The following is an 18,817-nucleotide window of genomic DNA, read 5'->3' on the forward strand; positions in this document are numbered from 1 at the left end:
GTATTCTGTATATGGGTTACAAGCTGTATACTGTATATGGGTTACAGGCTGTATATGGGTTACAGGCTGTATACTGTATATGGGTCACAGGCTGTATACTGTATATGGGTTACAGGCTGTATATGGGTTACAGGCTGTATACTGTATATGGGTTACAGGCTGTATTCTGTATATGGGTTACAGGCTGTATACTGTATATGGGTTACAGGCTGTATTCTGTATATGGGTTACAGGCTGTATACTGTATTTGGGTTACAGGCTGTATTCTGTATATGGGTTACAGGCTGTATACTGTATATGGGTTACAGGCTGTATACTGTATATGGGTTACAGGCTGTATATGGGTTACAGGCTGTATACTGTATATGAGTTACAGGCTGTATTCTGTATATGGGTTACAGGCTGTATACTGTATATGGGTTACAGGCTGTATTCTGTATATGGGTTACAGGCTGTATATGAGTTACAGGCTGTGTACTGTATATGGGTTACAGGCTGTATACTGTATATGGGTTACAGGCTGTATATGGGTTACAGGCTGTATTCTGTATATGGGTTACAGGCTGTATACTGTATTTCCTCATCAACTAGGTATTTTAAACTGTCGTTGTGTCAATGGGCTGGAAGACTCAAGGTTCTTCCGGTAACCATTAACCAATTAACCAATCCCTTTCCTCTCTTCTTATTCTGTTATTGCCTCCTCCCAGAAGATGTGACTCTACAGCCCGACCCTGTGGTGAGCAGTCAGTACTTCACCCTGCAGGGTGGCAGCGGTGGGGGAGGGGGTGTCGGGGGTTCGGGGGTGGAGAGGCGGACGTCAGCCCCCCCAGTGATCCTCAGTCTGGAGTCGCCCAGGTTCCACCCTCAGGCCAAGGGGAAGAACATCAGGCTGGACGGTCAGCTGAGACGAGCTACCAGGAAGAACAGCTTCTGCAACGGAATCACCTTCAGCCAACGACCTGTTAGACTCTATCAGAAGGTAAGACATCTGTCTGTCTGTAACGGGGGATGGAAATATACCCTAACACTAACCCTAACATACCCTAACACTAACCCTAACATACCCTAACACTAACCCTAACATACCCTAACACTAACCCTAACATACCCTAACACTAACCCTAACATACCCTAACACTCACCCTAACATACCCTAACATACCCTAACACTAACCCTAACACTAACCCTAACATACCCTAACACTAACCCTAACATACCCTAACACTAACCCTAACATACCCTAACACTAACCCTAACATACCCTAACACTAACCCTAACACACCCTAACACTAACCCTAACATACCCTAACACTAACCCTAACATACCCTAACACTAACCCTAACATACCCTAACACTAACCCTAACATACCCTAACACTAACCCTAACATACCCTAACACTCACCCTAACATACCCTAACACTCACCCTAACATACCCTAACATACCCTAACACTAACCCTAACATACCCTAACACTCACCCTAACATACCCTAACATACCTTAACATACCCTAACACTAACCCTAACATACCCTAACACTAACCCTAACATACCCTAACACTAACCCTAACACTCACCCTAACATACCCTAACATACCCTAACACTCACCCTAACATACCCTAACATACCCTAACACTAACCCTAACACTAACCCTAACACTCACCCTAACATACCCTAACACTAACCCTAACATACCCTAACACTAACCCTAACATACCCTAACACTAACCCTAACATACCCTAACACCAACCCTAACATACCCTAACACTAACCCTAACATACCCTAACACTAACCCTAACATACCCTAACACTAACCCTAACATACCCTAACACTAACCCTAACATACCCTAACATACCCTAACACTAACCCTAACATACCCTAACACTAACCCTAACATACCCTAACACTCACCCTAACATACCCTAACACTAACCCTAACATACCCTAACACTAACCCTAACATACCCTAACACTAACCCTAACATACCCTAACACCAACCCTAACATACCCTAACACTAACCCTAACATACCCTAACACTAACCCTAACATACCCTAACACTAACCCTAACATACCCTAACACTAACCCTAACATACCCTAACACTAACCCTAACATACCCTAACACTAACCCTAACATACCCTAACACTAACCCTAACATACCCTAACATACCCTAACACTAACCCTAACATACCCTAACACTAACCCTAACATACCCTAACACTAACCCTAACATACCCTAACATACCCTAACACTAACCCTAACATACCCTAACACTAACCCTAACATACCCTAACACTCACCCTAACACTAACCCTAACATACCCTAACATACCCTAACACTAACCCTAACACTAACCCTAACATACCTTAACACTAACCCTAACACTAACCCTAACATACCCTAACATACCCTAACACTAACCCTAACATACCCTAACACTAACCCTAACATACCCTAACACTAACCCTAACATACCCTAACACCAACCCTAACATACCCTAACACTAACCCTAACATACCCTAACACTAACCCTAACATACCCTAACACTAACCCTAACATACCCTAACACTCACCCTAACACTAACCCTAACATACCCTAACACTAACCCTAACATACCTTAACACTAACCCTAACACTAACCCTAACATACCCTAACACTAACCCTAACACTAACCCTAACATACCCTAACACTAACCCTAACACTAACCCTAACATACCTTAACACTAACCCTAACACTAACCCTAACATACCCTAACATACCCTAACACTAACCCTAACATACCCTAACATACCTTAACACTCACCCTAACATACCCTAACACTAACCCTAACACTAACCCTAACATACCCTAACACTAACCCTAACATACCCTAACACTAACCCTAACATACCCTAACACTCACCCTAACATACCCTAACATACCTTAACACTAACCCTAACATACCCTAACACTAACCCTAACATACCCTAACATACCCTAACACTAACCCTAACATACCCTAACACTAACCCTAACATACCCTAACATACCCTAACACTAACCCTAACATACCCTAACACTAACCCTAACATACCCTAACACTAACCCTAACATACCCTAACACTCACCCTAACACTAACCCTAACATACCCTAACACTAACCCTAACACTAACCCTAACATACCCTAACATACCCTAACATACCCTAACACTAACCCTAACATACCCTAACACTAACCCTAACACTAACCCTAACATACCCTAACACTCACCCTAACACTAACCCTAACATACCCTAACATACCTTAACACTCACCCTAACATACCCTAACACTCACCCTAACATACCCTAACACTAACCCCTACATACCCTAACACTAACCCTAACATACCCTAACATACCCTAACACTAACCCTAACATACCCTAACATACCCTAACACTAACCCTAACATACCCTAACACTAACCCTAACATACCCTAACACTCACCCTAACATACCCTAACACTAACCCTAACATACCCTAACACTAACCCCTACATACCCTAACACTAACCCTAACATACCCTAACATACCCTAACACTAACCCTAACATACCCTAACACTAACCCTAACATACCCTAACACTAACCCTAACATACCCTAACACTAACCCTAACATACCCTAACACTAACCCTAACATACCCTAACACTAACCCTAACATACCCTAACACTAACCCTAACATACCCTAACACTAACCCTAACATACCCTAACACTCACCCTAACATACCCTAACACTCACCCTAACATACACTAACCCTAACATACCCTAACACTCACCCTAACATACCCTAACATACCCTAACACTCACCCTAACATACCCTAACACTAACCCTAACATACCCTAACACTAACCCTAACATACCCTAACACTAACCCTAACATACCCTAACACTCACCCTAACATACCCTAACACTAACCCTAACATACCCTAACACTCACCCTAACATACCCTAACACTAACCCTAACACTAACCCTAACACTCACCCTAACATACCCTAACATACCCTAACACTAACCCTAACATACCCTAACACTCACCCTAACATACACTAACCCTAACATACCCTAACATACCCTAACACTAACCCTAACATACCCTAACATACCCTAACACTAACCCTAACATACCCTAACATACCCTAACACTAACCCTAACATACCCTAACACTAACCCTAACATACCCTAACATACCCTAACACTAACCCTAACATACCCTAACACTAACCCTAACATACCCTAACACTAACCCTAACATACCCTAACATACCCTAACACTAACCCTAACATACCCTAACACTAACCCTAACATACCCTAACATACCCTAACACTAACCCTAACATACCCTAACATACCCTAACATACCCTAACACTAACCCTAACCCTAACATACCCTAACACTCACCCTAACATACCCTAACACTAACCCTAACATACCCTAACATACCCTAACATACCCTAACACTAACCCTAACATACCCTAACACACTCAGGCCAGGGGTAGGCAACTATATTAAGCCACGGGATGATTTTTGTCGGAGTGGATGGTCGGGCGGACGGAACATAATTATAATGATTTGTTTTATTTTAAAATAACAATATTTTCATACCTTGATTACATTGAGAAAAAATCACATCTCTTTTTGTTATTCGTGGGAATTTACTCAATTATACTCAATTTGGGGACCCCCCAAAAAATCCAGTCGCCCATCTCTGCCCCTACGCTAACATTTAGCCAAAGACCTGTTAGACTATGAAAAGGTAAGACCCCTCTCTGTCGGGTCCCACCTGTTCCACCTGGCCAACATCCGGTGAAATTGCAGAGCGCGAAATTCAAAAATACCAAATTCAAATATTTAACATTCTTGAAAATATATGTGTTGTACATCAAAATAAAGCTTAACTTCTTGTTAATCCAGCCACTGTGTCAGATTTCAAAAAGGCTTTACGGCAAAAGCAGACCATGCGATTATCTGAGGACAGCTCCCAGCATACAAACACATGAAAATCATATTTCAACCAGGCAGGTGCGCCACAAAAGTCAGAAATAGCGATATAATTCATGCCTTACCTTTGTAGATCTTCTTCTGTTGGCACTCCAAAATGTCCCAGAAACATCACAAATGGTCCTTTTGTTCGATAATGTCCTTCTTTATGTCCCAAAAATGTCCATTTATTTGGCGCGTTTGATTCAGAAATACACCGGTTTCAACTTGCCCAACATGCCTACAAAGTATCTAATAAGTTACCTGTAGACTTGGTCCAAACATTTCAAACAACGATCCTAATCCAACCTCAGGTACCCTAAAACGTCAATAATCGATCAAATTTAAGACGGAATAAACTGTTTCCAATACCGGATAAAAACAATGTGAAGCGCGCTCCAGTTCACCCGCAACAAAACAGTAGAGTCCACCTGGAGTGACACTTACAATGAATAGCACTACTTCTTCATTTCTCAAAAGAAAAACATCGAACAATTTCTAAAGACTAGTAGAAGAAGGAAGGGAAGCGCTACTAAGGTACACAATAGTACATTTTGGTAGATAGAAGGTGCTCTTTGGTTAAAGGGGTGAATTGGTCATCAAAAAGAAAGGAGGACCAAGGCACTCTTCATATAATTCATTTAAATGCCTTTATTTGTATGGCATGTTCAATAGATACAAAGTTTTTAAAATCCAACGCGTTTCTAAAGACTGTTGACATCTAGTGGAAGCCATAGGAACTGCAACCAGGTTCCTAATAAAAAGGGTATCCCATAGAAAACAATTGGAAAATTCTATGACCTAAAAAAAAAATTCCCCTGGATGGTTTGTCCTCGGGGTTTTGCCTGCCATATCAGTTCTGTTATACTCACATACATTATTTAGAAAACTTTAGAGTGTTTTCTATCCAAATCTACCAATTATATGAATATCCTAGCTTCTGGGCCTGAGTAACAGGCAGTTTACTTTGGGCACGCTTTTCATCCGGAGGTGAAAATACTGTCCCCTACCCAAGAGAGGATATACCCTAACCCTGATGTACCCTACCCCTAGCCCTGATATGGCCTAACACTGATATACCCTAACCCTAACCCTGACATACCCTAACCCTAACATACCCTAACCCTGACATAACCTAACCCTAACATACCCTAACCCTGATATACCCTAACCCTGATATACCCTAACACTGATATACCCTAACCCTAACCCTGATATACCCTAACCCTAACATACCCTAACCCTGATATACCCTAACCCTGATATACCATAACCCTGATATACCCTAACCCTGATATACCTTAACCCTATCCCTGATATACCCTAGCCCTGACATACCCTAAACCTGATATACCCTAACCCTGATATACCCTAACCCTGATATACCCTAACCCTAACCCTGATATACCCTAACCCTAACCATGATATACCCTAACCCTGATATACCCTAACCCTGATATACCCTAACCATGATATACCCTAACCCTGATATACCCTAACCCTGATATATCCTAACCCTGATATACCCTAACCATGATATACCCTAACCCTGATATACCCTAACTATGACATACCCTAACCCTGATATACCCTAACCCTAACCCTGATATAACCTAACCCTAACCCTGATATACACTAACCCTGATATACCCTAACCCTGATATACCTTAACCCTAACCTGATATACCCTAGCCCTGACATACCCTAAACCTGATATACCCTAACCCTGATATACCCTAACCCTGATATACCCTAACCCTAACCCTGATATACCCTAACCCTAACCATGATATACCCTAACCCTGATATACCCTAACCCTGATATACCCTAACCATGATATACCCTAACCCTGATATACCCTAACCCTGATATATCCTAACCCTGATATACCCTAACCCTGATATACCCTAACTATGACATACCCTAACCCTGATATACCCTAACCCTAACCCTGATATACCCTAACCCTAACCCTGATATAACCTAACCCTAACCCTGATATACCCTAACCCTATTATACCATAACCCTAATATACCCTAACCCTGATATACCCTAACCCTAACCCTGATATACCCTAACCATGATATACCCTAACCCTGATATACCCTAACTATGACATACCCTAACCCTGATATACCCTAACTATGACATACCCTAACCCTGATATACCCTAACCCTAACCCTGATATACCCTAACTCTAACTCTGATATACCCTAACCCTGATATAACTTAACCCTGATATACCCTAACCCTGATATACCCTAACCCTGATATACCCTAACCCTGATATACCCTAACCCTGATATACCCTGACCCTGATATACCCTGACCCTGATATACCCTAACCCTGATATATCCTAACCCTGATATACCCTAACCCTAACCCTGATATACCCTAGCCCTGATATACCATAACCCTAACCCTGATATACCTTAACCCTGATATACCATAACCCTAACCCTGATATACCCTAACCCTAACTCTGATATACCCTAACCCTTATATACCCTAACCCTGATATACCCTAACCCCAACCCTGATATACCCTAGCCCTGATATACCCTAACCCTAACCCTGATATACCCTAACCCTGATATACCCTAACCCTGATATACCCTAACCCTGATATACCCTAACTCTGATATACCATAACCCTGATATACCCTAACCCTGATATACCATAACCCTAACCCTGATATACCCTAACCCTGATATACCATAACCCTAACCCTGATATACCCTAACCCTAACTCTGATATACCCTAACCCTGATATACCCTAACCCTGATATACCATAACCCTAACCCTGATATACCCTAACCCTAACTCTGATATGCCCTAATCCTGATATATCCTAACCCTGATATACCCTAACCCTGATATACCATAACCCTAACCCTGATATACCCTAACCCTAACTCTGATATACCCTAACCCTGATATACCCTAACCCTGATATGCCCTAACCCTAACCCTGATATACCCTAACCCTGATATACCATAACCCTAACTCTGATATACCCTAACCCTGATATACCATAACCCTGATATACCCTAACCCTGATATACCCTAACCATGATATACCCTAACCCTGACATACCCTAACCCTGATATACCCTAACCCTGATATACCCTAACCCTGATATACCCTAACCCTGATATACCCTAACCCTGATATACCCTAACACTAACCTCAGCAACCTGCTCTACGAGAAGGTAACAACTTTGTCTGGAGACATCTCTGGCATCTCTGTCTGGAGACATCTCTGTCATCTCTGTCTGGAGACATCTCTGGCATCTCTGTCTGGAGACATCTCTGTCATCGATGTCATCTCTGTCTGGAGACATCTCTGTCTTCTCTATCATCTCTGTCTGGAGACATCTCTGTCATCTCTGTCTGGAGACATCTCTGTCATCTCTGTCTGGAGACATCTCAGTCATCTTCATCATCTTTATCATCTCTGTCTGGAGACATCTCTGTCATCTCTGTCTGGAGACATCTCTGTCTGGAGACATCTTTGTCATCTCTTTCATCTCTGTCTGGAGACATCTCTGTCATCTCTTTCATCTCTGTCTGGAGACATCTGTAATCTCTGTCTGGAGACATCTGTCATCTCTATCATCTCTGTCTGGAGACATCTTTGTCATCTCTTTCATCTCTGTCTGGAGACATCTCTGTCATCTCTTTCATCTCTGTCTGGAGACATCTGTAATCTCTGTCTGGAGACATCTGTCATCTCTATCATCTCTGTCTGGAGACATCTCTCATCTCTGTCTGGAGACATCTCTATCATCTCTGTCATCTTTGTCTGGAGACATCTCTGTCATCTCTGTCTGGAGACATCTCTATCATCTCTGTCATCTTTGTCTGGAGACATCTCTGTCATCTCTGTCTAGAGACATCTCTGTCATCTCTATCTGGAGACATCTCTGTCATCTCTATCTGGAGACATCTCTGTCATCTCTATCATCTCTGTCATCTCTGTCTGGAGAGATCTCTGTCATCTCTGTCTGGAGACATCTCTGTCATCTCTGTCTGGAGACATCTCTGTCATCTCTATCTGGAGACATCTCTGTCATCTCTGTCATCTCTGTCATCTCTATCATCTCTGTCTGGAGACATCTCTGTCAGGAGACATCTCTGTCAGGAGACATCTCTGTCATCTCTATCTGGAGACATCTCTGTCATCTCTATCATCTCTGTCTGGAGACATCTCTGTCATCTCTGTCATCTCTGTCTGGAGACATCTCTGTCATCTCTGTCATCTCTGTCTGGAGACATCTATATCATATCTGTCTGGAGACATCTATATCATCTCTGTCTTTCTCTCTCATGTCACTGTTAATTTTGATCTCTCTCTCTCTCTCTGCATCCGTAATGGGTCTGCGACCAAACGACCACCCCTCATCACTGTCAAACGCTCCCTAAAACACTTCAGCGAGCAGGCCTTTCTAATCGACCTGGCCCGGGTATCCTGGAATGACATTGACCTCATCTCGTCAGTAGAGGATGCCTGGTTATTCTTTAAAAGTGCTTTCCTCGCCATCTTAAATAAGCATGCCCCATTCAAACCATTTAGAACCAGTAACAGATATAGCCCTTGGTTCACTCCAAACCTGACTGCCCTTGACCAGCACAAAAACATCCTGTGGCGTACTGCATTAGCATCGAATAGCCCCCGCGATATGCAACTTTTCAGGGAAGTTAGGAACCAATATACACAGGCAGTTAGGAAAGCTAAGGCTATCTTTTTCAAACAGAAATTTGCATCCTGTAGCACAAACTCAAAAAAGTTCTGGGACACTGTAAAGTCCATGAAGAATAAGAGCCCCTCCACCCAGCTGCCCACTGCTCTGAGACTAGGAAACACTGTCACCACCAATAAATCCACTATAATTGAGAATTTCAATAAGCATTTCTCTACAGCTGGCCATGCTTTCCACCTGGCTACCCCTACCCCGGTCAACTGCCCGGCACCCTCCACAGCAACCCGCCAAAGCCCCCACATTTCTCCTTCACCCAAATCCAGATAGCTGATGTTCTGAAAGAGCTGCAAAATCTGGACCCCTACAAATCATCCGGGCTAGACAATCTGGACCCTCTCCTTCTAAAATGATCTGCCGAAATTGTTGCAACCCCTATCACTAGCCTGTTCAACCTCTCTTTCGTATCGTCTGAGATTCCCAAAGATTGGGATCACTACTCTGGACGGCTCTGACTTAGAATGCGTGGACAACTACAAATACCTAGGTGTCTGGTTAGAATGTAAACTCTCCTTCCAGACTCACATTAAGCATCTCCAATCCAAAATTAAATCTAGAATCGGCTTCCTATATCGCAACAAAGCATCCTTCACTCATGCTGCCAAACATACCCTCGTAAAACTGACCATCCTACCGATCCTCGACTTCGGCGATGTCATCTATAAAATAGCCTCCAACACTCTACTCAACAAATTGGATTCAGTCTATCACAGTGCCATCCGTTTTGTCACCAAAGCCCCATACACTACCCACCACTGCGACCTGTACGCTCTCGTTGGTTGGCCCTCGCTTCATACTCATCGCCAAACCCACTGGCTACAGGTTATCTACAAGTCTCTGCTAGGTAAAGCCCCGCCTTATCTCAGCTCACTGGTCACCATAGCAGCACCCACCCGTAGCACGCGCTCCAGCAGGTATATCTCACTGGTCACCCCCAAAGCCAATTCCTCCTTTGGTCGCCTTACCTTCCAGTTCTCTGCTGCCAATGACTGGAACGAACTGCAAAAATCACTGAAGCTGGAGACTCATATCTCCCTCACTAGCTTTAAGCACCAGCTGTCAGAGCAGCTCACAGATCACTGCACCTGTACATAGCCCATCTGTAAATAGCCCATCCAATCTACCTCATCCCCATACTGTATTTGTTTATTTATCTTCTCCTTTGCACCCCAGTATCTCTACTTGCACATTCATCTTCTGCACATCTACCATTCCAGTGTTTAAATGCTATATTGTAATTACTTTGCCACCATGGCCTATTTATTCTCTTAACTCCCTTATCTTACCTCATTTGCACTCACTGTATATAGACTTTTTTGTTTTCTTTAGTTCTACATACTGTATTATTGACTGTATGTTTTGTTTATTCCATGTGTTGTTGTATGTGTCGAATTGCTATGCTTTATCTTGGTCAGGTCGCAGTTGCAAATGAGAACTTGTTCTCAACTAGCCTACCTGGTTAAATAAAGGTGAAATAAAAAAAATGAATAGAAAACTTCCTGTATGAAAAGCACAGAGTGTGATCATTACAATCCCCTTCCCAGGTGCGTCTGCGTCTGTCCGGTGTACACAACGGCTGGAGTGGTGCTCTGCGGTTCGGTTTCACCAGTCTGGACCCTAGCGAGCTCAACTCTTCCAACATCCCCAAGTACGCCTGTCCGGACCTGGTGACGCGGCCGGGCTCCTGGGCCAAAGCCCTGCCGGAACGCCTGGCGGTCCGCAACAACGTCCTGTCCTTCTGGGCCGACAGACACGGCCGTGTGTTCTACAGCATCAACGAGGAGGAACCCATCCTCTTCCACTGTGGTCTGAGTATAGGATGTCCGCTCTGGGCCATCATAGACATCTATGGTCTCACCCAGGAGGTTACACTGCTAGGTCAGTCTCTGCCTTGTTAATGTTGTAAATGTAGCTGGAAACGGCTGATTTTTAATATGGAATATCTACATAGGTGTACAGAGGCCCAAGCAGCACGATATTACACTGCAGCTGTAGAACAACCAGCCTAGGAGTCAGAGAGAAAGGCAGTTAATGGTGGATTAACTTTTAAAGGAACAGCTCAACTCAGCTGTGAATGGTTGGCCTTTTAAGGGAACAGCTCAACTCAGCTGTGAATGGTTGGCCTTTTAAGGAACAGCTCAACTCAGCTGTGAATGGTTGGCCTTTTAAGGAACAGCTCAACTCAGCTGTGAATGGTTGGCCTTTTAAGGGAACAGCTCAACTCAGCTGTGAATGGTTGGCCTTTTAAGGGAACAGCTCAACTCAGCTGTGAATGGTTGGCCTTTTAAGGAACAGCTCAACTCAGCTGTGAATGGTTGGCCTTTTAAAGGAACAGCTCAACTCAGCTGTGAATGGTTGGCCTTTTAGGGAACAGCTCAACTCAGCTGTGAATGGTTGGCCTTTTAGGGAACAGCTCAACTCAGCTGTGAATGGTTGGCCTTTTAGGGAACAGCTCAACTCAGCTGTGAATGGTTGGCCTTTTAAGGGAACAGCTCAACTCAGCTGTGAATGGTTGGCCTTTTAGGGGAACAGCTCAACTCAGCTGTGAATGGTTGGCCTTTTAAGGGAACAGCTCAACTCAGCTGTGAATGGTTGGCCTTTTAAGGGAACAGCTCAACTCAGCTGTGAATGGTTGGCCTTTAAGGGAACAGCTCAACTCAGCTGTGAATGGTTGGCCTTTTAGGGAACAGCTCAACTCAGCTGTGAATGGTTGGCCTTTTAAGGGAACAGCTCAACTCAGCTGTGAATGGTTGGCCTTTTAAGGAACAGCTCAACTCAGCTGTGAATGGTTGGCCTTTTAAGGAACAGCTCAACTCAGCTGTGAATGGTTGGCCTTTTAAGGAACAGCTCAACTCAGCTGTGAATGGTTGGCCTTTTAAGGAACAGCTCAACTCAGCTGTGAATGGTTGGCCTTTTAGGGAACAGCTCAACTCAGCTGTGAATGGTTGGCCTTTTAAGGAACAGCTCAACTCAGCTGTGAATGGTTGGCTTTTAAGGAAACAGCTCAACTCAGCTGTGAATGGTTGGCCTTTAAAGGAACAGCTCAACTCAGCTGTGAATGGTTGGCCTTTTAGGGAACAGCTCAACTCAGCTGTGAATGGTTGGCCTTTTAAGGAACAGCTCAACTCAGCTGTGAATGGTTGGCCTTTTAAGGGAACAGCTCAACTCAGCTGTGAATGGTTGGCCTTTTAAGGGAACAGCTCAACTCAGCTGTGAATGGTTGGCCTTTTAAGGGAACAGCTCAACTCAGCTGTGAATGGTTGGCCTTTTAGGGAACAGCTCAATCAGCTGTGAATGGTTGGCCTTTTAAGGGAACAGCTCAACTCAGCTGTGAATGGTTGGCCTTTTAAGGGAACAGCTCAACTCAGCTGTGAATGGTTGGCCTTTTAAGGAAACAGCTCAACTCAGCTGTGAATGGTTGGCCTTTTAGGGAACAGCTCAACTCAGCTGTGAATGGTTGGCCTTTTAAGGAACAGCTCAACTCAGCTGTGAATGGTTGGCCTTTTAAGGGAACAGCTCAACTCAGCTGTGAATGGTTGGCCTTTTAATTAAGGGCTCTTCTTAAGGGTCGTTCCATCAGGAGGACAGTTGTTAATTATGCAGCGCCTTGTGTCACGATCACAGATTTTAGAGAAACAACAAATTTCGGTACATATACAGTTGAAGTCGGAAGTTTACATACACTTATGTTGAAGTCATTAAAACTTGTTTTTCAACCACTCCACACATTTCTTGTTAACAAACTATAGTTTTGGCAAGTCAGTTAGGACATCTACTTTGTGCATGAAACAAGTAATTTTTCCAACAACTGTTTACAGACAGATTATTTCACTTATAATTCACTGTATCACAATTCCAGTGGGTCAGAAGTTTACATACACTAAGTTGACTGCCTTTAAACAGCTTGGAAAATACCAGACAATTATGTCATGGCTCTAGAAGCTTCTGATAGGCTAATTGACATAATTTCAGTCAATTGGAGGTGTTCCTGTGGATGTATTTCAAGGCCTACCTTCAAACTCTGTGCCACTTTGCTTGACATCATGGGAAAATCAGCCAAGACCTCTTGTTCATCCTTGGGAGCAATTTGCAAATGCCTGAAGGTACCACATTCATCTGTACAAACAATAGTACGCAAGTATTAACACCATGGGACCACGCAGCCGTCATACCGCTCAGGAAGGATACGCGTTCTGTCTCCTAGAGATCAACGTACTTTTGTGCGAAAAGTGCAAATCAATCGCAGAACAACAGCAAAGGACCTTGTGAAGATGCTGGAGGAAACAGGTAGAAAAGTATCTATATCCACAGTAAAACGAGTCCTATATCGACATAACCTGAAAGGCCGTTCAGCAAGGAAGAAGCCACTGCTCCAAAACCGCCATAAAAAAGCCAGAGTATGGTTTGCAACTGCACATGGGGACAAAGATCGTACTTTTTGGAGAAATGTGTTCTGGTCTGATGAAACACAAATAGAACTGTTTGGCCATAATGACCATCGTTATGTTTGGAGGAAAAAGGGGGAAGCTTGCAAGCCGAAGAACACCATCCCAACCGTGAAGCACGGGGGTGGCAGCATCATGTTGTGGGGGTGCTTTGCTGCAGGAGGGACTGGTGCACTTCACAAAATAGATGGTATCATGAGTGTATGTAAACTTCTGACCCACTGGGAATGTGATGAAATAAATAAAAGCTGAAATAAATCATTCTCTCTTCTATTATTCTGACATTTCACATTCTTAAAATAAAGTGGTGATCCTAACTGACCTAAGAGAGGGAATTTTTACTAGGATTAAATGTCAGGAATTGTGAAAAACTGAGTTTAAATGTATTTGGCTAAGGTGTATGTAAACTTCCGACTTCAACTGTAAGTGTCTTATATCGGCTGAAAGCTTACATTCTTGTTAATATAACTGCACTGTCCAATTTACAGCAGATATTACTGTGAAAAAATGCCATGCTATTGTTTGAGGAGAGCTCCGAACAACAAAACACTTTTTTCACCGTGATAGGTTTGATAAATTCACCTCTGAAGGTGAAATGTGTTCTTACATTCTGAAACCTGTCTCTGATGTATCATCCAAAGGGTCCCAGACATGAAGTGTCCTTTTGTTAGATAAAATCCTCTTTCATATCCTAAAAAGGTCCATATAGCATGCACGATCGATTTTGTATTTCCACTCGTTCAATTTGCAAAGAAAGGAATCTGTGAAAATCTCACCCTAAACGTTGATTCAACCAGTCAAATCACGTTCGTATCTATTCCTCAGAGATCCTAGAACGTAACCAGACTTCACTATATCATTAGGGGTGTAGTATATCCTATAGGATACCAAATTTGGTCAGAGAGCGAAGCCTTCATGGCACGCCGATGACGCGTGCGGTCTTCACTTGATCGACTCTAACTTTGTCAAATAAGCACCAATCGGGGTCAAACAAAGCCAGCTAGATAGTCAATGAGCTGGTCTTTATGGGAGTATCTGGAAATCCTGTATCTGTCGTAAAATGTAGCTACCTTGTATGACAGCATGCCTTTTCCTTTTGGACAAATATTATATGAATATTCAGAGTTATGAAGTTATGAAAACTGGTTGTTTTGCAAATGTTTAACTTATAATATGGCTACTAATACTGGAAAAGCTAAATCAAAGTCCAAGTATACAGATTTGACGATATTCTTGCAGAAAAATGTAATATGAATGCAAATGTCTACTTCATGATTTGCCCAAATGTACCTGGGTGACATCACACTAAATGTCATGTAGTTCGCTCATACTTCAAGTTATCCGTCTGAAACATTGCACATACACTGCTGCCATCTTGTGGACACCATAGGAATTACAACCAGAGTGATGGCTAGAGGTGGGACCTTTCTGTTGCATTTCAAAGATGGTGTTAGAAAAAGAAAAGAAAAAATGTATTTTCTTCTACCAGATCTATTGCGTTATATTCTCCTACATTCAATTCACATTTCCACAAACTTCAAAGTGTTTCCTTTCAAATGGTACCAAGAATATGCATATCCTTGCTTCAGGGCCTGAGATACAGGCAGTTAGATTTGGGTATGTAACTTTAGGCAAACATTTTTTTTTAAAGGGGGCGATCCCTAAGGGCTTGTAAGTAAGCATTTCACGGTAAGGTGTACACCTGTTGTATTCAGCATTTCACGGTAAGGTCTACTACACCTGTTGTATTCAGCATTTCACGGTAAGGTCTACTACACCTGTTGTATTCAGCATTTCACGGTAAGGTGTACACCTGTTGTATTCAGCATTTCACTGTAAGGTCTACTACACCTGTTGTATTCAGCATTTCACGGTAAGGTGTACACCTGTTGTATTCATCATTACACTGTAAGGTCTACTACACCTGTTGTATTCAGCATTTCACGGTAAGGTCTACTACACCTGTTGTATTCAGCATTTCACGGTAAGGTCTACTACACCTGTTGTATTCAGCATTTCACGGTAAGGTGTACACCTGTTGTATTCAGCATTTCACGGTAAGGTCTACACCTGTATTCGGCACATATGACAAATAAAGTTTGATTTGTCAAGATGCTCTCAATCGTGCAGCTGTATAACTTTGAGGATCTGAGGGCCCATGCCAAATCTTTTCAGCCCCCTTAGGGGGGGAAGAGGCACTACCACACCCTCTTCACCACTGTGTTGGTGTGTGTGGACCATGATAGATCCTTAGTGATGTGGACACCAGAGGAACTTGAAGATCTCGATCCGCTCCACTACAGTTCCATCGATGTGGATGGGGACGTGCTCGCCCCTCCGTTTCCTCTAGTCCACGATCAGCTCATTTATCTTGCCGACGTTAAGGGAGAGGTTGTTGTCCTGGCACCACACTGCCAGGTCTCTAACCTTCTCCTTATAGGCCGTCTCATCGTTGTCTGTGATCAGTCCAACCAGTGTTGTGTCGTCAGTAAACTTGATGAGTTGGAGTCGTGCAGCCACACAGTCGTGGGTGAACAGGGAAAACAGGAGAGGATTAAGCCTATACCCCTGAGTGGCCCCCGTGTTGAGGGTCAGTGTGGCGGATGTGTTGTTTCCGCTTGGGGGCGGCCCGTCAAGAAGTCCAGTATCTAGTTACAGAGGGAGGTGTTCAGTCCCATGGTCCTGAGCTTGGTGATGAGCTTGGAGGGCCCTGTGGTGTTGATAACATACAGAGAGAGATAAGACAACCAGTGGCTCTGTCTCTCTGTCTCTCTGTCTCTCTCTGTCTCTCTCTGTCTCTCTGTCTCTCTGTCTCTCTCTGTCTCTCTCTCTCTCTCTCCCTCTCTCCTCCCCTCTCTCTCTTCTCCCCTCTCTCTCCTCCCCCTCTCTCTCTCTCTCTCTCTCTCTCTCTCTCTCTCTCCTCCCCTCTCTCTCCTCCCCTCTCTCTCCCTCCTCCCCCTCTCTCTCCCTCCTCCCCCTCTCTCTCCCTCCTCCCCCTCTCTCTCCCTCTCTCTCTCTCTCCCTCTCTCCTCCCCTCTCCCTCCTCCCCTCTCCCTCCTCCCCCTCTCCCTCTATCTCTCCCTCTCTCCTCCCCTCTCTCTCCTCCCCTCTTTCTCCTCCCCCTCTCTCTCCCTCCTCCCCCTCTCTCTCCCTCCTCCCCCTCTCTCTCCCTCTATCTCTCCCTCTCTCCTCCCCTCTCTCTCTCTCTCTCTCTGTGTGTTAAGCATTGGTCTGACCATGTTTGGTAAAGGCTGCTGGTGCTGGAAGCAGTAAGAGCAGTCTACTCAGTGAGGCGCCTCAGCTCTCTGCTCCAGCAACAGACCTGGGTTCAAATACGATTTGAGATCTTTCAAACAGTTTTAGCGTTTGCTCTAGTCTGTCTAAAGTACCATATGTGCTGGGTTTTCATTCTTGAGACTATTCTATTGGTAACATTGCAACAGGCAAACTCAATCTAGTCCAGACAAAGTATTTTAAATGATTTCAAATAGTATTTAAACCCTGATTTCTCTAGTATCACTGGAAACAGTCATTACCCTCACACAATCAACTACAGCCAAAACACAGTCATCACCCTCACACAGTCACCTTCAGCCAAGACACAGTCATCACCCTCACACAGTCACCTTCAGCCAAGACACAGTCATCACCCTCACATAGTCACCTTCAGCCAAGACACAGTCATCACCCTCACACAGTCACCTTCAGCCAAGACACAGTCATCACCCTCACACAGTCACCTTCAGCCAAGACACAGTCATCACCCTCACACAGTCACCTTCAGCCAAGACACAGTCATCACCCTCACACAGTCACCTTCAGCCAAGACACAGTCATCACCCTCACACAGTCACCTTCAGCCAGGACACAGTCATCACCCTCACACAGTCACCTTCAGCCAGGACACAGTCATCACCCTCACACAGTCACCTTCAGCCAAGACACAGTCATCATCCTCACACATTCACCTTCAGCCAAGACACAGTCATCACCCTCACACAGTCACCTTCAGCCAAGACACAGTCATCACCCTCACACAGTCACCTTCAGCCAAGACACAGTCATCATCCTCACACAGTCACCTTCAGCCAAGACACAGTCATCACCCTCACACAGTCACTTTCAGCCAAGACAGAAAAGCTGTTAGTACCATAGTTGTTGTATAAACTGATAATGTCTGGGACAGTTTGTTATATAAACTGATAATGTAGGGGACAGTTTGTTAAATAAACTGATCATGTCTGGAACAGTTTGTTATATAAACAGATCATGTCTGGGGCAGTTTGTTATATAAACTGATCATGTCTGGGACAGTTTTTTATATAAACTGATAATGTAGAGGACAGTTTGTTATATAAACTGATCATGTAGTGGACAGTTTGTTATATAGACTGATAATGTAGTGGACAGTTTGTTATATAAACTGATAATGTAGGGGACCGTTTGTTATATAAACCGATAATGTAGGGGACAGTTTTTTTATATAAACTGATAATGTAGGGGACCGTTTGTTATATAAACTGATCATGTCTGGGACAGTTTGTTATATAAACTGATCATGTCTGGG

The 18,817-nt window shown here is 43.7% G+C and overlaps 1 protein-coding gene across 1 annotated transcript in view; it reads left to right on the forward strand.

The window, feature by feature from the left end:
* Positions 1 to 18,817, forward strand: part of neurl1b (neuralized E3 ubiquitin protein ligase 1B) — a 47,720-nt gene that overhangs the window by 18,398 nt on the left and 10,505 nt on the right. The window contains exons 2-3 of the mRNA XM_038994283.1: positions 708 to 979; positions 11,350 to 11,683. Coding sequence (XP_038850211.1) covers positions 708 to 979; positions 11,350 to 11,683 — 606 coding nt within the window. The remainder of the gene's footprint in view (positions 1 to 707; positions 980 to 11,349; positions 11,684 to 18,817) is intronic.

The sequence above is a fragment of the Salvelinus namaycush genome, chromosome 5 (assembly GCF_016432855.1).
Source record: "Salvelinus namaycush isolate Seneca chromosome 5, SaNama_1.0, whole genome shotgun sequence".
Lineage (NCBI taxonomy): Eukaryota > Metazoa > Chordata > Actinopteri > Salmoniformes > Salmonidae > Salvelinus > Salvelinus namaycush.